The sequence below is a fragment of the Pelophylax lessonae genome, assembly GCF_965119305.1.
Source record: "Pelophylax lessonae genome assembly, chromosome: 3".
NCBI lineage: Eukaryota > Metazoa > Chordata > Amphibia > Anura > Ranidae > Pelophylax > Pelophylax lessonae.
The window spans coordinates 264,112,546-264,138,635 of record NC_138770.1 but is presented as its reverse complement, the minus strand read 5'-3'; the positions used below and the strand labels follow the sequence as shown (position 1 = coordinate 264,138,635).

At 42.3% G+C, this 26,090-nt stretch overlaps 1 protein-coding gene across 1 annotated transcript in view; it reads right to left on the bottom strand.

The window, feature by feature from the left end:
* The window catches only part of SAMD7 (sterile alpha motif domain containing 7), a gene marked incomplete at its 3' end in the record, with an annotated part of 136,932 nt that overhangs the window by 70,200 nt on the left and 40,642 nt on the right, over positions 1–26,090 (bottom strand). Inside the window, exons 3-5 of the mRNA XM_082251695.1 lie at positions 14,835–14,961; positions 13,474–13,604; positions 13,251–13,332 (exon numbers count right to left, since the gene is read on the bottom strand). Of these exons, the coding sequence (XP_082107821.1) occupies positions 13,251–13,332; positions 13,474–13,604; positions 14,835–14,961 (340 nt within the window). The remainder of the gene's footprint in view (positions 1–13,250; positions 13,333–13,473; positions 13,605–14,834; positions 14,962–26,090) is intronic.

The window sequence follows — 26,090 nt, the reverse complement described above, 5'->3', positions numbered from 1 at the left end:
TTTCCAAGTTGTTGGGGTTCATCTCATACTTCTGAAGGTTTGAGGGTGCTGCCTGTTCCATACTCCCCCTACTCCTAGCCTTTTAGGGGTACAAACAATAGTAATTGGGGCCTAGTGTGGTTGTGTACGTGTGATATACATACACTTTTTTTGGATCATATTTTCTATTCCGCTATTTAATCAAAAACCTTTGGGGATCAGTTAAATTGGGGGATAGTCTGTGTTGGTACGTGTGAGAGAGATCCACCTTTCCAAGTTGTTGGGGTTCATCTCATACTTCTGAAGGTTTGAGGGTGCTGCCTGTTCCATACCCCCCCTACTCCTCATCTAGCCTTTTAGGGGTACAAACAATAGTAATTGGGGCCTAGTGTGGTTGTGTACGTGTGATATACATACACTTTTTTTGGATCATATTTTCTATTCCGCTATTTAATCAAAAACCTTTGGGGATCAGTTAAATTGGGGGATAGTCTGTGTTGGTACGTGTGAGAGAGATCCACCTTTCCAAGTTGTTGGGGTTCATCTCATACTTCTGAAGGTTTGAGGGTGCTGCCTGTTCCATACTCCCCCTACTCCTCATCTAGCCTTTTAGGGGTACAAACAATAGTAATTGGGGCCCAGTGTGGTTGTGTACGTGTGATATACATACACTTTTTTTGGATCATATTTTCTATTCCGCTATTTAATCAAAAACCTTTGGGGATCAGTTAAATTGGGGGATAGTCTGTGTTGGTACGTGTGAGAGAGATCCACCTTTCCAAGTTGTTGGGGTTCATCTCATACTTCTGAAGGTTTGAGGGTGCTGCCTGTTCCATACTCCCCCTACTCCTCATCTAGCCTTTTAGGGGTACAAACAATAGTAATTGGGGCCCAGTGTGGTTGTGTACGTGTGATATACATACACTTTTTTTGGATCATATTTTCTATTCCGCTATTTAATCAAAAACCTTTGGGGATCAGTTAAATTGGGGGATAGTCTGTGTTGGTACGTGTGAGAGAGATCCACCTTTCCAAGTTGTTGGGGTTCATCTCATACTTCTGAAGGTTTGAGGGTGCTGCCTGTTCCATACCCCCCCTACTCCTCATCTAGCCTTTTAGGGGTACAAACAATAGTAATTGGGGCCTAGTGTGGTTGTGTACGTGTGATATACATACACTTTTTTTGGATCATATTTTCTATTCCGCTATTTAATCAAAAACCTTTGGGGATCAGTTAAATTGGGGGATAGTCTGTGTTGGTACGTGTGAGAGAGATCCACCTTTCCAAGTTGTTGGGGTTCATCTCATACTTCTGAAGGTTTGAGGGTGCTGCCTGTTCCATACCCCCCCTACTCCTCATCTAGCCTTTTAGGGGTACAAACAATAGTAATTGGGGCCTAGTGTGGTTGTGTACGTGTGATATACATACACTTTTTTTGGATCATATTTTCTATTCCGCTATTTAATCAAAAACCTTTGGGGATCAGTTAAATTGGGGGATAGTCTGTGTTGGTACGTGTGAGAGAGATCCACCTTTCCAAGTTTTTGGGGTTCATCTCATACTTCTGAAGATTTGAGGGTGCTGCCTGTTCCATACCCCCCCTACTCCTCATCTAGCCTTTTAGGGGTACAAACAATAGTAATTGGGGCCTAGTGTGGTTGTGTACGTGTGATATACATACACTTTTTTTGGATCATATTTTCTATTCCGCTATTTAATCAAAAACCTTTGGGGATCAGTTAAATTGGGGGATAGTCTGTGTTGGTACGTGTGAGAGAGATCCACCTTTCCAAGTTGTTGGGGTTCATCTCATACTTCTGAAGGTTTGAGGGTGCTGCCTGTTCCATACCCCCCCTACTCCTCATCTAGCCTTTTAGGGGTACAAACAATAGTAATTGGGGCCTAGTGTGGTTGTGTACGTGTGATATACATACACTTTTTTTGGATCATATTTTCTATTCCGCTATTTAATCAAAAACCTTTGGGGATCAGTTAAATTGGGGGATAGTCTGTGTTGGTACGTGTGAGAGAGATCCACCTTTCCAAGTTGTTGGGGTTCATCTCATACTTCTGAAGGTTTGAGGGTGCTGCCTGTTCCATACTCCCCCTACTCCTCATCTAGCCTTTTAGGGGTACAAACAATAGTAATTGGGGCCTAGTGTGGTTGTGTACGTGTGATATACATACACTTTTTTTGGATCATATTTTCTATTCCGCTATTTAATCAAAAACCTTTGGGGATCAGTTAAATTGGGGGATAGTCTGTGTTGGTACGTGTGAGAGAGATCCACCTTTCCAAGTTGTTGGGGTTCATCTCATACTTCTGAAGGTTTGAGGGTGCTGCCTGTTCCATACTCCCCCTACTCCTAGCCTTTTAGGGGTACAAACAATAGTAATTGGGGCCCAGTGTGGTTGTGTACGTGTGATATACATACACTTTTTTTGGATCATATTTTCTATTCCGCTATTTAATCAAAAACCTTTGGGGATCAGTTAAATTGGGGGATAGTCTGTGTTGGTACGTGTGAGAGAGATCCACCTTTCCAAGTTGTTGGGGTTCATCTCATACTTCTGAAGGTTTGAGGGTGCTGCCTGTTCCATACCCCCCCTACTCCTCATCTAGCCTTTTAGGGGTACAAACAATAGTAATTGGGGCCTAGTGTGGTTGTGTACGTGTGATATACATACACTTTTTTTTGGATCATATTTTCTATTCCGCTATTTAATCAAAAACCTTTGGGGATCAGTTAAATTGGGGGATAGTCTGTGTTGGTACGTGTGAGAGAGATCCACCTTTCCAAGTTGTTGGGGTTCATCTCATACTTCTGAAGGTTTGAGGGTGCTGCCTGTTCCATACTCCCCCTACTCCTCATCTAGCCTTTTAGGGGTACAAACAATAGTAATTGGGGCCCAGTGTGGTTGTGTACGTGTGATATACATACACTTTTTTTGGATCATATTTTCTATTCCGCTATTTAATCAAAAACCTTTGGGGATCAGTTAAATTGGGGGATAGTCTGTGTTGGTACGTGTGAGAGAGATCCACCTTTCCAAGTTGTTGGGGTTCATCTCATACTTCTGAAGGTTTGAGGGTGCTGCCTGTTCCATACTCCCCCTACTCCTAGCCTTTTAGGGGTACAAACAATAGTAATTGGGGCCTAGTGTGGTTGTGTACGTGTGATATACATACACTTTTTTTGGATCATATTTTCTATTCCGCTATTTAATCAAAAACCTTTGGGGATCAGTTAAATTGGGGGATAGTCTGTGTTGGTACGTGTGAGAGAGATCCACCTTTCCAAGTTTTTGGGGTTCATCTCATACTTCTGAAGGTTTGAGGGTTCTGCCTGTTCCATACCCCCCCTACTCCTCATCTAGCCTTTTAGGGGTACAAACAATAGTAATTGGGGCCTAGTGTGGTTGTGTACGTGTGATATACATACACTTTTTTTGGATCATATTTTCTATTCCGCTATTTAATCAAAAACCTTTGGGGATCAGTTAAATTGGGGGATAGTCTGTGTTGGTACGTGTGAGAGAGATCCACCTTTCCAAGTTGTTGGGGTTCATCTCATACTTCTGAAGGTTTGAGGGTGCTGCCTGTTCCATACCCCCCCTACTCCTCATCTAGCCTTTTAGGGGTACAAACAATAGTAATTGGGGCCTAGTGTGGTTGTGTACGTGTGATATACATACACTTTTTTTGGATCATATTTTCTATTCCGCTATTTAATCAAAAACCTTTGGGGATCAGTTAAATTGGGGGATAGTCTGTGTTGGTACGTGTGAGAGAGATCCACCTTTCCAAGTTGTTGGGGTTCATCTCATACTTCTGAAGGTTTGAGGGTGCTGCCTGTTCCATATTCCCCCTACTCCTCATCTAGCCTTTTAGGGGTACAAACAATAGTAATTGGGGCCTAGTGTGGTTGTGTACGTGTGATATACATACACTTTTTTTGGATCATATTTTCTATTCCGCTATTTAATCAAAAACCTTTGGGGATCAGTTAAATTGGGGGATAGTCTGTGTTGGTACGTGTGAGAGAGATCCACCTTTCCAAGTTGTTGGGGTTCATCTCATACTTCTGAAGGTTTGAGGGTGCTGCCTGTTCCATACTCCCCCTACTCCTCATCTAGCCTTTTAGGGGTACAAACAATAGTAATTGGGGCCCAGTGTGGTTGTGTACGTGTGATATACATACACTTTTTTTGGATCATATTTTCTATTCCGCTATTTAATCAAAAACCTTTGGGGATCAGTTAAATTGGGGGATAGTCTGTGTTGGTACGTGTGAGAGAGATCCACCTTTCCAAGTTGTTGGGGTTCATCTCATACTTCTGAAGGTTTGAGGGTGCTGCCTGTTCCATACTCCCCCTACTCCTCATCTAGCCTTTTAGGGGTACAAACAATAGTAATTGGGGCCTAGTGTGGTTGTGTACGTGTGATATACATACACTTTTTTTGGATCATATTTTCTATTCCGCTATTTAATCAAAAACCTTTGGGGATCAGTTAAATTGGGGGATAGTCTGTGTTGGTACGTGTGAGAGAGATCCACCTTTCCAAGTTGTTGGGGTTCATCTCATACTTCTGAAGGTTTGAGGGTGCTGCCTGTTCCATACCCCCCCTACTCCTCATCTAGCCTTTTAGGGGTACAAACAATAGTAATTGGGGCCTAGTGTGGTTGTGTACGTGTGATATACATACACTTTTTTTGGATCATATTTTCTATTCCGCTATTTAATCAAAAACCTTTGGGGATCAGTTAAATTGGGGGATAGTCTGTGTTGGTACGTGTGAGAGAGATCCACCTTTCCAAGTTGTTGGGGTTCATCTCATACTTCTGAAGGTTTGAGGGTGCTGCCTGTTCCATACCCCCCCTACTCCTCATCTAGCCTTTTAGGGGTACAAACAATAGTAATTGGGGCCTAGTGTGGTTGTGTACGTGTGATATACATACACTTTTTTTGGATCATATTTTCTATTCCGCTATTTAATCAAAAACCTTTGGGGATCAGTTAAATTGGGGGATAGTCTGTGTTGGTACGTGTGAGAGAGATCCACCTTTCCAAGTTGTTGGGGTTCATCTCATACTTCTGAAGGTTTGAGGGTGCTGCCTGTTCCATACTCCCCCTACTCCTCATCTAGCCTTTTAGGGGTACAAACAATAGTAATTGGGGCCTAGTGTGGTTGTGTACGTGTGATATACATACACTTTTTTTGGATCATATTTTCTATTCCGCTATTTAATCAAAAACCTTTGGGGATCAGTTAAATTGGGGGATAGTCTGTGTTGGTACGTGTGAGAGAGATCCACCTTTCCAAGTTGTTGGGGTTCATCTCATACTTCTGAAGGTTTGAGGGTGCTGCCTGTTCCATACTCCCCCTACTCCTCATCTAGCCTTTTAGGGGTACAAACAATAGTAATTGGGGCCTAGTGTGGTTGTGTACGTGTGATATACATACACTTTTTTTGGATCATATTTTCTATTCCGCTATTTAATCAAAAACCTTTGGGGATCAGTTAAATTGGGGGATAGTCTGTGTTGGTACGTGTGAGAGAGATCCACCTTTCCAAGTTGTTGGGGTTCATCTCATACTTCTGAAGGTTTGAGGGTGCTGCCTGTTCCATACCCCCCCTACTCCTCATCTAGCCTTTTAGGGGTACAAACAATAGTAATTGGGGCCTAGTGTGGTTGTGTACGTGTGATATACATACACTTTTTTTGGATCATATTTTCTATTCCGCTATTTAATCAAAAACCTTTGGGGATCAGTTAAATTGGGGGATAGTCTGTGTTGGTACGTGTGAGAGAGATCCACCTTTCCAAGTTTTTGGGGTTCATCTCATACTTCTGAAGATTTGAGGGTGCTGCCTGTTCCATACTCCTCCTCCTACTGCTCAACCATCCTTTTAGGGGTACAAACAATAGTAGTTGGGGCCTAGTGTGGTGGTGTACGTGCGAGATACATACACTTTCTTTTTGATCATATTTTCTATTCCGCTATTCAATTAAAACCTTTGGGGATCAATTCAATTGCGAGATAGTCTGTGTCGGTACGTGTTAGATCCACCTTTCCAAGTTGTTGGGGTTCATCTCATACTTCTGAAGATTTGAGGGTGCTGCCTGTTCCATACTCCTGCTCCTACTGCTCAACCATCCTTTTAGGGGTACAAACAATAGTAATTGGGGCCTAGTGTGGTTGTGTACGTGCGAGATACATACACTTTTTTTGATCATATTTCCTATTCCGCTATTCAATAAAAACCTTTGAGGATCAATTGAATTGCGGGATAGTCTGTGTCGGTACGTGTGAGATCCACCTTTCCAAGTTTTTGGGGTTCATCTCATACTTCTGAAGATTTGAGGGTGCTGCCTGTTCCATACTCCTCCTCCTACTCCTCATCCATCCTTTTAGGGGTACAAACAATAGTAATTGGGGCCTAGTGTGGTTGTGTACGTGCGAGATACATACACTTTTTTTGATCATATTTCCTATTCCGCTATTCAATAAAAACCTTTGAGGATCAATTGAATTGCGGGATAGTCTGTGTCGGTACGTGTGAGATCCACCTTTCCAAGTTTTTGGGGTTCATCTCATACTTCTGAAGATTTGAGGGTGCTGTCTGTTCCATACTCCTCCTACTCCTCATCCATCCTTTTAGGGGTAGAAACAATAGTAATTGGGGCCTAGTGTGGTTTTGTACGTGCGAGATACATACACTTTTTTGGATCATATTTCCTATTCCGCTATTCAATAAAAACCTTTCTAGGGCAAGATCTTAAATTACAGAAATATGAGGAGACCGTCAAATAAGGGCCGTGGCCTGGGTCGTGGTGCTGCTGGTAGAGCTCCTGTTGCAAGGAGAGGACGTGGTCGATCTGTGCCAGCTACACGCACAAGTGAAACACCTTCCTCAAGTGTGAGTAGGCGACAGAACCTGCATCAGTATTTGGTAGGGCATCAAACGCCCCTAGAAGTGATGAGGCCAGAACAAGTTGAGGCGATAGTAGATTGGTTTGCTGCTGACAGTGCCTCCAGTTCCTTCACATTGTCTCCCACCCAGTCTACTGCAGAAAGGTCAGAGTTGGCACCTGCAGCCAATGTCCAACCGTCTTTCACCTCACCCCCTTGCAAATCAGGCCAGCAGTCTGAGCCCCAAGCCATACAGCAGTCTCTTATTCTTTTTGAGGACTCTGTCAGCAGGGTTTCCCAGGGCCATCCACCTAGCCCTGCCCCAGAAGTGGAAGAGATTGAGTGCAGCGATGCCCAACCACTTATTTCTCAAGATGAGTACATGCAAGGATCATCGCAGCACGTCTCCGATGATGACGAAACGCAGGTGCCAACTGCTGCGGCGTTCAGCATTGTGGAGACCGACAAGGAGGGCAGGGGTGAAGACTGGGTGGAAGATGATGTGGAGGACGATGAGGTCCTCGACCCCACATGGAATGAACGTCATGCAGGTGACCTGAGTAGTTTGGAGGAAGAGGCGGTGGTCGCACAGAGCCACCAGCACAGCAGAAGAGGGAGCAGGGTGCAGAAGCGGAGCGGCCGTGCCCTAGACACTACGCCCGCTACTGCCCAACGCAGCAAGGGAACGAGCGCACCAAAGTCAGCTCAAAGGAGTTCTCTAGCGTGGAAGTTCTTTAGAAAATGTGCTGATGACAGGACACGAGTGGTTTGCACCCTGTGCAATCAGAGCTTGAAGCGAGGCATAAACCTTCTCAACCTGAGCACAACCTGCATGATCAGGCATCTAAGTGCAAAGCACGAGCTGCAGTGGAGTACACACCTTCAAAACCAAGAAACGTCTCTGGCTCATCCTGCTTCCTCTTCTGCTGCAGTCTCGGCCGCTCCAGCCACATCTGTAGTGATACCGGCACCTGCCACCCCGCAAACAGACGATCTGTCAGCAACACCACCACCTGGGTCACCAACAACCATCTCCACAATGTCCCGTGGAAGCGTTCAGCTTTCCATCTCCCAAACACTTGAGAGGAAGAGGAAGTACCCCCCTACCCACCCGCGATCCCTGGCCCTGAATGCCAGCATTTCAAAATTATTGGCCTTTGAAATGCTGTCATTCCGTCTGGTGGAGACGCACAGTTTTAAAAACCTTATGTCGGTGGCTGTCCCACAGTACGTCGTGCCCAGCCGCCACTACTTTTCCAGGCAAGCCATCCCTTCCCTGCACAACCAAGTGGGGGAAAATATCAGGTGTGCACTGCGCAACGCCATCTGTGCCAAGGTCCACCTAACTACGGATACGTGGACCAGTAAGCACGGTCAGGGGCGTTATATCTCCCTAACGGCACACTGGGTAAATGCAGTGGCGGATGGGCCTGAGGCGGATAGCAATTTGGCGCATGTCCTTCCACCACCGAGGATTGCAGGGCGCTTCAGTTTGCCTCCTGTTCCTAACTCCTCCTACTCCGCTTCCTCATCCTCTACCGCCTCCTCATCCGGACAGCGTAACACCTTCACCACCAACTTCAGCACGGCCAGGGGTAAACGACAGCAGGCAGTTTTACAACTTGCCTGTTTGGGGGACAAACCACACACCGCGCAGGAGTTGTGGAGGAGCATGGAACAGCAGACAAATGAGTGGTTGCTGCCAGCGAGCCTCAAGCCCGGCCTGGTGGTGTGCGATAACGGGCGAAATCTCATAGCAGCTCTGGGCCTAGCCGGTTTGACGCACATCCCTTGCCTGGCGCATGTGCTGAATTTGGTGGTGCAGAGGTTCCTTAAAAACTACCCCGATATGTCAGAGCTGCTGCAGAAAGTGCGGGCCGTTTGTGCGCACTTTCGGCGTTCTCACCCTGCTGCTGCTCGCCTGGCAGCGCTGCAGCGTAACTTCGGCCTTCCCGCTCACCGCCTCATATGTGACGTGCCCACAAGGTGGAACTCCACCTTGCACATGCTGGAAAGACTGTGCGAGCAGCAGCAGGCCATAGTGGAGTTTCAGCTGCAGCACGCACGCGTGAGTCGCTCTGCGGAACAGCACCACTTCACCACCAATAACTGGGCCTCCATGCGAGACCTGTGTGCCTTGTTGCGCTGTTTTGAGTACTCCACCAACATGGCCAGTGGCAATGACGCCGTTCTCATCTTAACTATCCCACTTCTATGCCTCCTTGAAAAAACAATTCGGGCGATGATGGAAGAGGATGTGGCACAGGATGAGGAGGAGGAGGAGGATGAAGAGGTAACATTTCCAAGGCTTTCAGGGCAGTCATTCGCAAGGGGCTCCGAGGGTGGGTTCCTGCACACGCAAACGCCAGGGACGCAATTGTCCAGCAGGGGCACAGTTCTGGAGGATGAGGAGGATGAGGAGGAGGAGGAGCTGGAGGAGGAGATGGAACCATGTTCACAGCAGGGTGGCACCCAGGCCAGCTCATGGCCATCACTGGTGCGTGGCTGGGGGGATACAGAGGACACGGACGATACACCTCCCACAGAGGACAGCCTTTCGTTGCCTCTGGGCAGCCTGGCACACATGAGCGATTACATGCTGCAGTGTCTCCACAACGACCGCCGAGTTGCCCACATTCTAACTTGTGCTGATTACTGGGTGGCCACGCTGCTGGATCCCCGTTACAAGGACAACGTACCGTCCTTAATTCACTCACTGGAGCGCGATCGCAAGATGCGCGAGTACAAGCGCACGCTGGTAGACGCCATGCTGCTGGCATTCCCATCTGACAGCGGGGCCACAGTGGAAGCACAAGGCAGAGGAGGAGGAGGAGGAGGTCGCCAACGCAACCAGGGCACCGCCAGCACCTCAGAAGGCAGGGTTAGCATGGCCGAAATGTGGAAAAGCTTTGTCAGCACGCCACAACAAACAGCAGCACCAGCAGCTCAGATGGAACGTCTTAGCAGGAGGCAGCATTTTACCAACATGGTGGAGCAGTATGTGTGCACACGCCTACATGTAGTGAATGACGGGTCTGCCCCCTTCAACTTCTGGGTCTCCAAATTGGGCACATGGCCTGAGCTTGCCCTTTACGCCTTGGAGGTGCTGGCGTGCCCTGCAGCCAGTGTATTATCTGAACGGGTATTTAGCACGGCTGGGGGCGTTATAACAGACAAGCGCAGCCGCCTGTCCAGAGACAATGTGGACAAGCTCACGTTCATTAAAATGAACCAGGCATGGATCCCACGGGACTTTTCCGTACCTTATGCAGAATAGCAATGGATACCGACCTTACCCACCCATTGTTCCATTTTTGCTCTTTCTCACTCTTTTGGGGTGTACCCTCATTTAAAATTTTTGAAAAGAAGCAGTGTTGGCTACCTCGTCCTCCTCCTCAGGGCCAGATTAATGTAGGGGCTATTGGAGCTGCAGCTCCAGGCCCCTACCTTTTATATAGGCCCCGGGTTGGCCATATTCACTGTTACCGCTCTTCTGTCACTTGTAAACACAGAAGTCTGGCTTCTATGCTCGCTTCCCCAGGCAGCACCCTCAGAACCTCCCCACACAGCGTGAAGGCCGGACAAGGAGGGACAGTTGGCGATGCATGGATGTGTTTATGGGCTTCAGAGACAGCATCCCATGTTGAATTAGGCATGCATGGCTGCACCCTTCCTCCTCTGGGTGCATGGCAAGGCACGGCCCTTAAGGCCCTTCAAAATCCTCAGCACCAAGCCCATGATGCTGTTAATCCGGCCCTGGTCCTCCTCCACCGCCGCTTCCACCTACACCGCCCATAGGTGTGCGCAGCCTATTGCATTAAGGTGTGCACCCCAAAGTTGAAATACACATGCATGTGTTTGCCAGCAGGGAGAGTAATGTATCGGGGCCATGTACCTGTAGGCAAGGAGAAATAGAGCAGAGCAGGTCCCAGGGAGATCTTTCCCATCTCCTCACTGGCAATGCTATGTGCCCTAGGTGATTAGGGTGTGCCCAGGCACACCCAGCACACCCTGTGCGCACGCCTATGTCACCGCCACATCCACCACCACCTCAACCTCCCTCCTACTCCATATGGGCCTCGTCCTTCAGAGATGAAGAAGAACATTGTTTTATTTTTCTGTTTTTTTTTGTTGTTTTAAGTTATTTCCCTATCCACATTTGTTTGCAGAGCACTTGCCATTCTCTTAATTACGTTTTGCTGCCATTTGCAGCACTCTAGCCCTTTCCTTTGGTGTTTTAGAGCCATTTTAGTGCCTTAAAGTTCGGGTCCCCATTGACTTCAATGGGGTTCGGTGTCCGGGAAAAGTTCGGTAAAAGTCCGGGACACGGACCCGGACTTTTTTTTAAAGTTCGGCCGAACCCGTCGAACACGGACATCTAGGTGTCCGCTCAACCCTAACTGTAAACAAAATATATATATTTTTTGTTTATAGTGTTTTACCTTTTTTACAAAAGAAAAGAGACAATAATACAATAGGAAGCAAATAGGGTTCAAGAATGAAAGTACACACAAAATCCTGGGCATCTTTGGGTTTCAGGAAAGTTTATTTAATGGGCATAAAATGGATTACTGTTGGCTCTTATAAAAAAAAAAAAAAGAGCTCTTGGCTTGTGTTCTGCAGACACACTTTTCTGGTCATCAAGAATGATGTTGACAGAAATGGCCTGACCAATCAAGACATTTGAGGAGTAGCTGAGAGGATGTCTTATTGTTTATGGCATGGTCACTCCCTCAGATACAGTTGTAATAATATCTTCAGATGTATAAAGGTCATATTCTGGAAACCAGTACATTATTACTCAGAATGGGATTACCTTTTAAATGAATACAAATATGATGGGCATATCACCTAGGAAATGGAATGTGCCTAACCTGTCTCTGGTCCTCCTAATATAGGTGTGTTTGATCTTTGCTGGTAAGTAATTGATACATGTGTATAGGTTCTTATGCTTGGTATAATGTTCTTAGCTCAGGAACTATGAAACACATCTACATTTTAACTCTGTAGGGAGAGATATTAAGCCAGGAATGTGTATTGTTTTTTTTTTTTAGGTTAGGTAACAATTTTACGATAGGGCAAAAAATGCTCAGCCTAATGCTGTTAGCCTCGACGGATGTCTGCTTAAGGGTTCTAATTACGTAAGCCTGGAAACTAGACTGTTTTATGATAGCTTTTAAAACACCAGTTTTTGGACACTTGTTCTCCAATTGCTGCTAAAGTAGATACAATCCCACTTAAGTCCTGTAGATGGAATTTATGATGGGCTTAATATGTTTTCCCAGGCTCTCTCTCGATGTTAGTTAAGGTGCTAATTAAACGCGTCGTGGTTCTGCAGTGTTCTATCATAGTAGTGATAATAATTGTTTGTAATGTGGCAATGTGGTTAAAAGGTTTTGATTTTAGGAGATATGGGGAGGGGGGTATAGAATTCATTCCATGCTGTCCCTACAGACAGAATTAGATTTAGATCAAACCTGTTTTGCAACCTGTTAACAGAATAATGGTATCCTGATATTTCGGACTACGTTTTGGGGTTGCCTAGACCCCATTAGCTTCACAGCAGCGAACTGAAGAATTGGAAGTTCTAGACTGAGAAATTCCAGCTTTTGTTAGAGCTGCACTTTCAGTCCCAGAAATTTCCCTTTGTTCTCAATGCAAAAACCTTTCAAAGCACTATTATGCAAGGCAGCTCAGACTGGAAGCAATGATTTTAGTATTACATTCATAGGTTATAGCAACAACTCTACAGATTTAAGCTTTACTGGCACATATCTGAAGCCGATTCGCATCATTATGAATGTTTTGGAGGGATTTTTTAAATCTCATAAAATCTTCTAATCCGTATGGATCATTCACATGGAAGTACCCTCTCTTTAGTTCTCTTTTTTTAGGCTGCTCTGTCTGGCTGGTTTGAGTGAAGCTGTAGGATGTATGAAGATGGTAGCTAGGTCCACTTTTTTTATGTACCCCATAATGGCCAGTGGATCCCAATATGGTAACTTAGCAACTAGATATAGAAAACATCCAATGTCATCGCAAAATGTAATTTCTGTGTTCGCAAGACCTCTTACCTCGCAGTCTTTATTACCTTAGATAATTGTGGGCACACTGATCTGTATAGTATGTACATTCATTTCCCCCCCCCCCCAATCCCTCCCTTTTTTCCATATTGTATTCCATATTTCTATTGTATCTGTACCATGTAATTCCTTTATGTTTTGTATCTTAACTTTTAGTCTCACTTGTCTGTGTGAAAGGTTGAATAGCATACACTAAAAATATTTGAATAAAAAAAATAATCAGTAATGAAATAAATATCAATACTCAAATTGCTTTTTTTGTTCATACCTTGTCATATTTTGTTTCTGAAGCAGTTCCTGTCTCCTGGCCACAAAATCCAGATGCTCTGGGTGCAGAAAGTTGCTATATCCTAAATAAACAGAAATAATAGCTCTCTTAATAAATGTAAGCACTTACAAAATGAAAATATTAATTCAGTTTAATTTCTAAGGAAATGTTTAGTTATACATAATAAAATAGGATGTCATAGAAAGTGTGTTATTGTCATTACCTGGGCCTGAGAAAGTTCTGTTGGACATGATGCTTGAATGGCTGGGGACAGATGAACCAAACTGAGTACCCATGTGTAGTTGTCTTGTGTCGTTGGGAATGATCAAATCAGATGATGGTAACAGTTCCCCTCTAATATAAAGAAATCATATTAGTCAGCTAATCTGATATGTAATTCTATATTCATATACAATATTGTACTACGTGTTATTATACAGTTACATGGTACTGACATTTGTACTGCAGCACTTCAGAGAGCATTGACCCATTCAGATTAGTCCTAAACACTTAAAAAGGTTTACAGTTTAATAGCCATGTCACATTCATACATGCACGGTGACGGCAGCATTCTAATTCAAGAGAAATGCATTTTTATACATATAAAAGTAAAAATTGGTGTCAAACTGTGTTCATGTTTTCCAACATGCCTTTGAAAAATAATATCACAAAGACACTGTAGCCATTCCGAACACAGGAACATCCCTTATGTCTTTACCATTCAAGGCTCCTAAAGTGCACTCAAGGCTGCCTTTACTAAACTCCTGAGGCTGGTGCAAGTTCGAGGAGAAGCTCACACACAGTGATAAAACTTCCTCAGGACATGTAAAGCCCTGGGAAGTGGTAAATACATCTCAACTGTTGGTTAGGATAGAAACATAAATGTATGCTCTGTATTTACGCAGTGACCTAATTTTCCAGTAAATGTCTTGATTCCTTAGTAGTTTGCATATTTTGGAAAACTCGGGTACAGTTTAGGTTTCAGTTTGAAAGTATCACTCAGCAATGCATTTAATTTTTTTTCTTTTACAGATTGTAAAAGGAAAACTGTGCTGAGAGAAATGACATGGCTGACTTTCTAAGTATATAAATTGCCTGGCTGGCTACGGCTTCAATGTTTTTACACCTAGAACAAGCATGTGGATTCAAAACAGTAAAAGTCAGAGATCCAAATGTGCATACTCATTTCAGGTCAGTGACATTAAATAATAAAACACTAGATGACAGGCAGAGAACTAGTATTTTTGGAGAGGTCTACAACGGCAGCTTCCAAATATCCTCATTGATAAATAACCCTGTGACAAAAGTACCAGGAACTTCAATTCCAATTGTTGAAGGAAACGGCCCTTATTGGGCAAAGAAAAGTTTACTTTCTAGAGAAACTAGAAGACCAAGCATGCAAGTCTCTAGCTTGACATGTATGTCTTACAATTACCCCTTTAACCTCGAGGAGCTCTTTTAAATTTACTGTAAGGCATCAACACACTTTTTTTGTATATGCTTTTTTTTTTTAAACAAAATAATTAATATTCTTTATCCCATGCATTAGTATTCTAAACCCTTTAGTGATGGAGCAAATGGCACCTGTCCAACAACCGTGGCTCAAACTGTGTTGGCAACACTGGCATCCTCTGCTGAGCTGGCATCACTACCTGTGGGTTGACAGGCATTATTTGATTTCTCATCATCATCTCTTGCCTCTGCCGCAGTTCTAGGTTTAAAAACAAAAAAAAAAAACATAATGGCAACAAATACATTACCAAATGTCTGCACTGCAAATTCTAAACTCTTCTTCAAATATAAATGACTAGCAAATTGTGTTAGCCATAACAATCAGTAAGATGTGTCTGCCTATTTTGTAACTTGCATTGAAAAAGACAGAATAGAAAAATAAAACCACATAGGTAAATTATTGGTAAATAGAAAATAGGTGCGCGAACCTTGGGTGAGAAAAAAGTGGGGAAAAGCAGCACTGAAATAATATAACTAGGAGAAGGTTGTAACAAATGAAAAACATCAATTACAAAAGTGCGCTAAAAAATAAGGAACACAAATGTTCACAAAAAGTGGTGTCTGCTGAAATTCAGCTAAAGAATAAAGTCTATATTCCAGATAGTGAGACGGTGAATAAGGTCTTAAAAATCCAGAAAATATAGTGAGGTTGAGGAGTGATGGGAGGTGGGTGTAGCCTCTTCCTAAACGGTGATCCAAACTGTGCTCTAATGTACACGTGATGCACCCAGTGTTAGGAAAGGACTCTTACCAGATAATAAAGAGATGCAAACATATGGCGTATTTTCCTGGAGTCCGTTAGGGTCAGCTTGTTGAAGGAAATTCTCAGAAGGAATAAAGCGACCACCTGCTTCCAAAATGTGGGGATCTAGAGACTTCCACTCAGGGGGATATCGCCACAAAGAACATGCCCAAGGAAGAGAAGGGGACTATAGTGCATTACCTCAATTTATTGAACCAATAAAGGTAGAGTAACACTTACAATTTCAGGAGAAATAAACAGCATATGTCAATGTGGATCGAGGACCTCTGCAGTAAGTCCGGGACCGATAGCAGCACGGCTAGCTCCCCCCGACGCGTTTCCACTAACAAGTCGGCTTCTGGGACTGGAGCTGTGGCCGTGCTGCTCGCATCTCTCATACAAATAATGTGGCTAATGGACACTTCCGGTGCGGCCGTAGCGGGGACCCGGAAGTGTTGTGACGCAATTCCGGTTCAAATGTCAACCAATCATGGTATGTTGGAACGAGGACCCGGAAGTCCTAAGAAGCACTTCCGGAGACTTCTCCGACCAATCATATCAGATGTCAATAGAAACGAATCATCCATGACACCGGAGTATAGGGGAAAAAACCTATCTACTTTTATCGGTGCCAGTAATATTTAGATTGTAGATAAGGGCAAGCAGTTTCATCTGTTAATAATATCATCAAAAGAGGAATTCTTTTAAAATAAAAGGCAAACAGAATTCTCTTATTTATGAATATTTGGCAGATATAAAAACCTATTTATTTTAAAATATGATTAAAAAGGGTTAAAATTAACAAATTAATTTCCCTAAAAATACCACAATCGTTGTCTAGGGACAAAGAAGTGGCTTAAATATTAATTTAGATTCTGGCTAAAGGATTAAATATTTTATTAAAAAATCATAATATATAAAAAATATATAAAAACATCTTGGGATCATCCAACGTTGTATAATTATTTAGGGTGTGTGACACCAGAAGTCTCCATCCACCATCTCATATATATATACAAACGTACAAAGCCTTGATGTTAATACAGGCATATAAAAGCATATAAAAACATATATAGATACATATTTATATTCCAATTAATTTCAAACATAAAGGGAGAGAGAAAGGAAGGGAAAGGGCAGAGCAGAAAAGGGAAGGGAAAGGTTTACCAGAAAAAACCAGAACTTGGGAAAATGTTATTGTCCTATGTAGGTGTGTGGTTAATCATTGTTAATATGGGCATTAATGTCCCATTCCACATTCATACCCCATGGCTGATAGCATTTTAGTTCATGAATCCAAAACGTTTCTCTCCTAGATATAGATCTCTTCATGTCACTCCCCCTCCAATGTGGGGAATAGCACTCAATTACAACAGCTTTCAATTTTGAGTAGCTTCTATGGTGACACTTGTCATGATGGGAGGAGAGACTATGACCAGGGAAACCTATTTGTATGTTGGTGAGATGCTCACCTATTCTGATACTGGGAGTCCTGATCGTTCTCCCAACATACTGTAGTCCACATCCACATGTTAGGAGATACACAGCCCCTTTGTGGTGACAGGTGGTGAAGTTTTGGATATCGTATTTTTTCTTGGTTACTGTGGAGTTGAAGGACTGAGTCCTCTGTGTGTTCAACTCTTTACAAACCCGACATTTCTTACAGGGATAAAATCCTTTCATGTTAGAAAACATTCTCGGGATAGTAGGTTTCTCAACTGGAGTAGGGGCAATAATGTCCTTCAGATTCTTAGTCCTCCTAAAGATAATAGGGGGTCTCTCGGGGAGTGTTGGTCCTAGTATTTTATCTCCTTTTAATATATGCCAATACTTCCTGAAAGTGTGATTGACCCACCTATAGCCAGTAGAGAACGAGGTGATAAAGGCATATTCAAACTTGGAAAAGGCACTTTCTGGTTTGGGTTTGGGCACCACTAACTCTTTTTGGGGTAAATCTTTTACTTGAAGGATATTTTGTTCCAGAATTTCCTCTTTGAACCCCTTTTCTACAAATCTATCCTTCAGTATTTTGCTTTGTACCTCAAAATCTTGGGAGTCAGTGCAATTACGACGTATCCTTCTAAATTGGCTAATGGGGACCGAGGTTAGCCAATTAGGGTGATGGCAACTATCCAGGGAGATGAACCCATTCTTGTCCGTGGGTTTGAAAAAGGTTCTCGTACCAAATTTAACCCTTTTTAAACATATTTTAAAATAAATAGGTTTTTATATCTGCCAAATATTCATAAATAAGTGAATTCTGTTTGCCTTTTATTTTAAAAGAATTCCTCTTTTGATGATATTATTAACAGATGAAACTGCTTGCCCTTATATACAATCTAAATATTACTGGCACCGATAAAAGTAGATAGGTTTTTTCCCCTATACTCCGGTGTCATGGATGATTCGTTTCTATTGACATCTGATATGATTGGTCGGAGAAGTCTCCGGAAGTGCTTCTTAGGACTTCCGGGTCCTCGTTCCAACATACCATGATTGGTTGACATTTGAACCGGAATTGCGTCACAACACTTCCGGGTCCCCGCTACGGCCGCACCGGAAGTGTCCATTAGCCACATTATTTGTATGAGAGATGCGAGCAGCACGGCCACAGCTCCAGTCCCAGAAGCCGACTTGTTAGTGGAAACGCGTCGGGGGGAGCTAGCCGTGCTGCTATCGGTCCCGGACTTACTGCAGAGGTCCTCGATCCACATTGACATATGCTGTTTATTTCTCCTGAAATTGTAAGTGTTACTCTACCTTTATTGGTTCAATAAATTGAGGTAATGCACTATAGTCCCCTTCTCTTCCTTGGGCATGTTCTTTGTGGCGATATCCCCCTGAGTGGAAGTCTCTAGATCCCCACATTTTGGAAGCAGGTGGTCGCTTTATTCCTTCTGAGAATTTCCTTCAACAAGCTGACCCTAACGGACTCCAGGAAAATACGCCATATGTTTGCATCTCTTTATTATCTGGTAAGAGTCCTTTCCTAACACTGGGTGCATCACGTGTACATTAGAGCACAGTTTGGATCACCGTTTAGGAAGAGGCTACACCCACCTCCCATCACTCCTCAACCTCACTATATTTTCTGGATTTTTAAGACCTTATTCACCGTCTCACTATCTGGAATATAGACTTTATTCTTTAGCTGAATTTCAGCAGACACCACTTTTTGTGAACATTTGTGTTCCTTATTTTTTAGCGCACTTTTGTAATTGATGTTTTTCATTTGTTACAACCTTCTCCTAGTTATATTATTTCAGTGCTGCTTTTCCCCACTTTTTTCTCACCCAAGGTTCGCGCACCTATTTTCTATTTACCATTGATTACACACCTTCACAGGTCAGCTGCGTCCTTTTGGAAATGGATATCTTTGAATATCATAGTTCCCGCAAACTAGCAGTGGATGATGTATTCATCAGAACGAAACCTGAATCCACTGATCTCAGAGGAATATTCATGCGACTTAAGAATGTAATGGTGGCAGAATTACATGCCGCATGGGATATAGTCTTCCTAGAGAAATATATAGAAGAAAAAATGGTTCCCCGTAGCCTCAGGTGGAACATTAATCCCGATCAGGGGGACACAGAGCTTCTTGAGTGGAGTCAGTTTTTCAATGGAGCAGGCATTAGCCTACTAAATTTCCTTGTTGACAGAAAAAGGAGGAAAACCATCAGACTCAACAAGGAGATTTTAGAAATCAAGGAGAAGCTGACACCATTCAAAGAAGAAGAGGCTTATAAAATTTACACTAAAGAACTTAGAGAAATCCTCGCCATGGAGGAGGAGGAACAAAAAATAAAGAAAAGAAAAAAGTACTTTCGGGATGTGGAAGATTATAACTCCACCCGTGTGTTCAAATGGCAATTGAACACTGGGGAAAAATCTGGCTCCACTACTAGCGGTTTAGCTAACCCCGAGGTTACTAGTACCAACCCTAAAGAGACACAGGATACTGTGAACTCCAATAACCAGAAATTCCCTTCTATGGGAGATGCGGTACCCTCCACGTCTGGAGCCTATTATTCCAAATTCAAACCCTTAAAGGAGACCATTCCCTCAAAAGGGAAGGGGAACAGTGGCAAAGGGTCCAACCACCCCCAGGTCAAAAACCTAAGGTGGGAAGAGGAAGGCCATAAATCCACTAGACATCACGCTTCACCCTCTCCTAAATTATCCAGGAGATCTTCCCTGGATTATGAAGGAAACTATCTTGGACCTTCATATCAAGATCCAAGACAGCTAGTGTCCCACAACAGATACGAATCTTTGCAAGAAGACACGGATGAGAGTGAAGATGATGAATATGAACATCCAAATAATCATCAGAAAAATACCCCCATCAGTCAGAAACCGAGGGGTTTTTTAGGGAAGGGCCACAACAAAGGCAAAAGAAAAAAACGAGGGGGTGCAGAGGAGGTGACTCCCGGAAAAAGAAAAAGATGAAGGGACAGGGCATCTTTAATTTAAGTGGAATCACGCTGACAGACTCTGAACAACGCACCCTTGATAAAGGCCTAAAATATGCACCAAAGAAAGGTATTAACAAATTTGACACATTTATTGATGTGCACAAATTTGTTAGAAAACTCAATGTGAAGAGACATTTTCTATCAAATGCTAAGGAAAGAAATTATACTAGCTACCAAGTCTCTCCATACACCCATACCAAACTCAAAAATGCCTCACTTTTCAATCCTCAAGGTGTAAAAAGTAGCAACATCACGGTATTTAAAGACCTTGTTCTGAAAGACCTAGACGAAGCTAAATTTCACCATCATCGTCAGAAGGATTTAATGACAGGAGTTAAGTCACTGTGTGAACGGAAAGACTTAATCATCCGCCCAGCCGATAAGGGAGGCGGAGTTGTACTGCTCAAAAAAGAGGATTATATAGAGGAGATGGATCGCCTCCTGTCTGACAGCGACACGTATCGGATACTTCCAAATGATCCAACCTATTCATATAAGAGACAACTTGAGCGGTTGGTCTTAAGGGGTCACCAAGAAGGCATTCTCAATGATAAAGAGAAAGAACATCTAGTTCCTCTAGCCCCGAGAATCCCACTTATTTATTATTTACCCAAGGTCCACAAAAGTTTATTAAAACCTCCGGGCCGCCCAATAATAAGTGGCATAGATTCAGTGACCTCTCGAATAGGGAAATACGTGGATCATTTCCTCCAACCTCTGGTGCAACAAACTCCTGCATACTTGAAAGACACGTCCCAATGCATCCAGGAACTTACCAACCTGGAGGTAGAAGGTGAGGTATTGATGGTTACAGCGGATGTTTCATCCCTGTATACCATCATACCTCACCAGATGGGATATGAGGCAGTCAGCACCTTTCTGGAGAGTAATTACGACCTCCCACTTAAACAGAAAATATTCATTCTCGAGTTATTACAATTCGGAATGGAGCACAATTATTTTTTCTACGGTGGGAATTTTTATTTACAACAGACTGGCGTGGCAATGGGAGCCAAATTTGCTCCCAGCCTTGCCAATCTGTTTATGGCACTTTGGGAGGACCGCAACATTTATGCCGCTAGAGAACCCAACATCTTTCTATGGAGAAGATACATAGATGATGTTCTGTTGCTGTGGAAAGGGGATATCTCTTCTCTCCAATTATTTATGGATCGACTGAACTGTAACGATTGGGGCATTCGCCTCACTTACCAGTTCAGTGAAGTATCCATAAATTTCCTAGATCTTGTCATATACAGGATGGGATGTAAATTTGGTACGAGAACCTTTTTCAAACCCACGGACAAGAATGGGTTCATCTCCCTGGATAGTTGCCATCACCCTAATTGGCTAACCTCGGTCCCCATTAGCCAATTTAGAAGGATACGTCGTAATTGCACTGACTCCCAAGATTTTGAGGTACAAAGCAAAATACTGAAGGATAGATTTGTAGAAAAGGGGTTCAAAGAGGAAATTCTGGAACAAAATATCCTTCAAGTAAAAGATTTACCCCAAAAAGAGTTAGTGGTGCCCAAACCCAAACCAGAAAGTGCCTTTTCCAAGTTTGAATATGCCTTTATCACCTCGTTCTCTACTGGCTATAGGTGGGTCAATCACACTTTCAGGAAGTATTGGCATATATTAAAAGGAGATAAAATACTAGGACCAACACTCCCCGAGAGACCCCCTATTATCTTTAGGAGGACTAAGAATCTGAAGGACATTATTGCCCCTACTCCAGTTGAGAAACCTACTATCCCGAGAATGTTTTCTAACATGAAAGGATTTTATCCCTGTAAGAAATGTCGGGTTTGTAAAGAGTTGAACACACAGAGGACTCAGTCCTTCAACTCCACAGTAACCAAGAAAAAATACGATATCCAAAACTTCACCACCTGTCACCACAAAGGGGCTGTGTATCTCCTAACATGTGGATGTGGACTACAGTATGTTGGGAGAACGATCAGGACTCCCAGTATCAGAATAGGTGAGCATCTCACCAACATACAAATAGGTTTCCCTGGTCATAGTCTCTCCTCCCATCATGACAAGTGTCACCATAGAAGCTACTCAAAATTGAAAGCTGTTGTAATTGAGTGCTATTCCCCACATTGGAGGGGGAGTGACATGAAGAGATCTATATCTAGGAGAGAAACGTTTTGGATTCATGAACTAAAATGCTATCAGCCATGGGGTATGAATGTGGAATGGGACATTAATGCCCATATTAACAATGATTAACCACACACCTACATAGGACAATAACATTTTCCCAAGTTCTGGTTTTTTCTGGTAAACCTTTCCCTTCCCTTTTCTGCTCTGCCCTTTCCCTTCCTTTCTCTCTCCCTTTATGTTTGAAATTAATTGGAATATAAATATGTATCTATATATGTTTTTATATGCTTTTATATGCCTGTATTAACATCAAGGCTTTGTACGTTTGTATATATATATGAGATGGTGGATGGAGACTTCTGGTGTCACACACCCTAAATAATTATACAACGTTGGATGATCCCAAGATGTTTTTATATATTTTTTATATATTATGATTTTTTAATAAAATATTTAATCCTTTAGCCAGAATCTAAATTAATATTTAAGCCACTTCTTTGTCCCTAGACAACGATTGTGGTATTTTTAGGGAAATTAATTTGTTAATTTTAACCCTTTTTAATCATATTTTAAAATAAATAGGTTTTTATATCTGCCAAATATTCATAAATAAGAGAATTCTGTTTGCCTTTTATTTTAAAAGAATTCCTCTTTTGATGATATTATTAACAGATGAAACTGCTTGCCCTTATATACAATCTAAATATTACTGGCACCGATAAAAGTAGATAGGTTTTTTCCCCTATACTCCGGTGTCATGGATGATTCGTTTCTATTGACATCTGATATGATTGGTCGGAGAAGTCTCCGGAAGTGCTTCTTAGGACTTCCGGGTCCTCGTTCCAACATACCATGATTGGTTGACATTTGAACCGGAATTGCGTCACAACACTTCCGGGTCCCCGCTACGGCCGCACCGGAAGTGTCCATTAGCCACATTATTTGTATGAGAGATGCGAGCAGCACGGCCACAGCTCCAGTCCCAGAAGCCGACTTGTTAGTGGAAACGCGTCGGGGGGAGCTAGCCGTGCTGCTATCGGTCCCGGACTTACTGCAGAGGTCCTCGATCCACATTGACATATGCTGTTTATTTCTCCTGAAATTGTAAGTGTTACTCTACCTTTATTGGTTCAATAAATTGAGGTAATGCACTATAGTCCCCTTCTCTCCCTTGGGCATGTTCTTTGTGGCGATATCCCCCTGAGTGGAAGTCTCTAGATCCCCACATTTTGGAAGCAGGTGGTCGCTTTATTCCTTCTGAGAATTTCCTTCAACAAGCTGACCCTAACGGACTCCAGGAAAATACGCCATATGTTTGCATCTCTTTATTATCTGGTAAGAGTCCTTTCCTAACACTGGGTGCATCACGTGTACATTAGAGCACAGTTTGGATCACCGTTTAGGAAGAGGCTACACCCACCTCCCATCACTCCTCAACCTCACTATATTTTCTGGATTTTTAAGACCTTATTCACCGTCTCACTATCTGGAATATAGACTTTATTCTTTAGCTGAATTTCAGCAGACACCACTTTTTGTGAACATTTGTGTTCCTTATTTTTTAGCGCACTTTTGTAATTGATGTTTTTCATTTGTTACAACCTTCTCATAGGTAAATTATTGCTAAGGCAAAAAAGAAAAAAAGATCTATTTTTTTTTTTTTACACTGCTTGAATTTGTGTTAGAATATTCCGTAGGTCTCTATAGTAAAGGAGTACACGGCAGGACCCATGCATGTACAGACTAAGATGGAGAATACTGTGCTTGATTACATATAACATTTTTGCCCACAGACATAAAGAGGTCGATTCACTATAAGCAAAGGTTTCAAATTGCAAGGGAATGTTCTCTTAAATTAGTCAGTGTGGCTAAAATTCTGTTTGCGAAGAATACCCAACATGTGCAAGGACAATAAAAATGTTTTTTTTTATTTTTGCTTGTACATGATTGGATGATGGAAGTCAGCATTGCATTACCTAATTCATTATCAGACAAAAAATAACATGATTGGCTGGCCATCATCCCAATCTGTAGCACAATAAGTCAAGTTAAAAAAAAAGCAGGACTTTATATACCAAAGTGGAAGGGATGTCTATAAATGAGTCACAATACATCATAAAAAAGACATATTTATTAATTCACAATTGTAAAAACTTTACATGTACATAATAAAAACATAGGTAGAGAAATACTCCATTTAGGAGCGTTTCGCACCAAGGCTTCCTCAGGGCCAAAGAGACCCTTTTTTTTGGTCTCTTTGGCCCTGAGGAAGCCCTAGTGCGAAATGCGTCAGATTATCGGGGACCGTTAGACTGCACTCCTACTGTGACCACGGTTACCAACATGGTACTATTGTTTTAGCGCACCTATATGGAGTATTTCTCTACCTAGGTTTTTAATATGTACATGTAAAGTTTTTACAATTGTGAATTAATAAATATGTCTTTTTTATGATGTATTGTGCCTCATTTATAGACATCCCTTCCACTTTGGCCTATATAAAGTCCCACTTTTTTCTTTAACTTGACTTTTTGTACCTTATTCACTAAGCGAAGTGGAAATTCTAAAAGTCTAATAATCTAATAAAGCTACTCCCTAACTCAAGTGAAAGTTTACATTTTTAGTACAAGGTTATTTAATAGGGCAAACTGCAGTAAACCATCGTAACCAAGCAAAATTCAGCATTCCGTGATCCAGCTTTTGAAAATAAATAAATAAATACCTTTGGTTTACTATACTTTGGACTTCACTTTATCCCAGCCCTCATCTATCTAAGGCTGACTATATATTTTACAATTTTCTTGTACATTTTTCCATTAGATTTACCAAAACCATACAATATGAGCTCAAATCTAAACACTTTCAATTTGTATGCAATCAGGCAGGCCCTTGCATTACATACAGGCAGTCCCAGAGTTACATACTTCCATCTCATACTTACGAACAGTGGGAGACAACAGGAAGTGAGAGGAAATCTACCTCTTGTAATGGAAATTCACTCCTGTAAGAGTTATGGGAAAAAAGTGTCTCCACTGAAGCTTTATCACTAACCCTTGCTTTCACAACAACCCAACATTTTCTAAATCCAATTGTCACATGGACAGAAAGGGAGGTGAAATCTTCTGAACAGGGGCACAGACAGCAAAACAAACATTACAGGGGTGTTAACCCTTCCCGATGCTATTCAAAAAAATGAAAAAGTATTTTTTTGGCTGAAGTTAGACTTAAAAATGTACCTGTTCCAACTTACATACAAATTCAACTTAAGAACAAACCTACAGAACCTATCTTTTTTGTAGCCCGAGGACTGCCTGTAGTTGAATTTAAATCTAAAGGAAATTGAATAAGAAAATTGTATAATATATGGCCTGCCCAACTAAAATAAAACAATCTCTATTTACTACTACCATTCATTAATATAGAAGACAAATCTTTAACAAGTCATCTAGATTAGCTGACACATTACGGTGGATTCAAATAATAAATAAGATGTACCAAAACCATAAATACTGTTAATATGTGAATGTGGTCATAGGCTAACCATAATTTGAGCAACGTAGGATCTAGTTGTAACATGTTAATATACAGGTATAGTGCCTTGAAAAGATATTCATACCCCTTGAATTTTTCCACATTTAGTCATCATGTTACAACTAAAAACGTAAATGTATGTTACTGGAATTTTATGTGATAGACCAACACAAAGTAGTATATAATTGTGAAGGGGAAGGTAAATGATAAATGGTTTTCAAATTGTAGAACCAACTTTTGCTGCAAATACAGCTGCAAGTCTTTTTGGGTATGTCTCTTCCAGCTTTGCACATCTAGAGAGTGAACTTTTTGCTCATTCTTCTTTGCAAAATAGCTCAAGCTCTGTCAGATTGGTTGAAGAGTGTCTGAAGAACAATTTTCAATTCTTGCCACAGATTCAATCAATTTGATTTAGGTCTGGACCATTCTAACACATGAATATGCTGTGATCTAAACCATTCC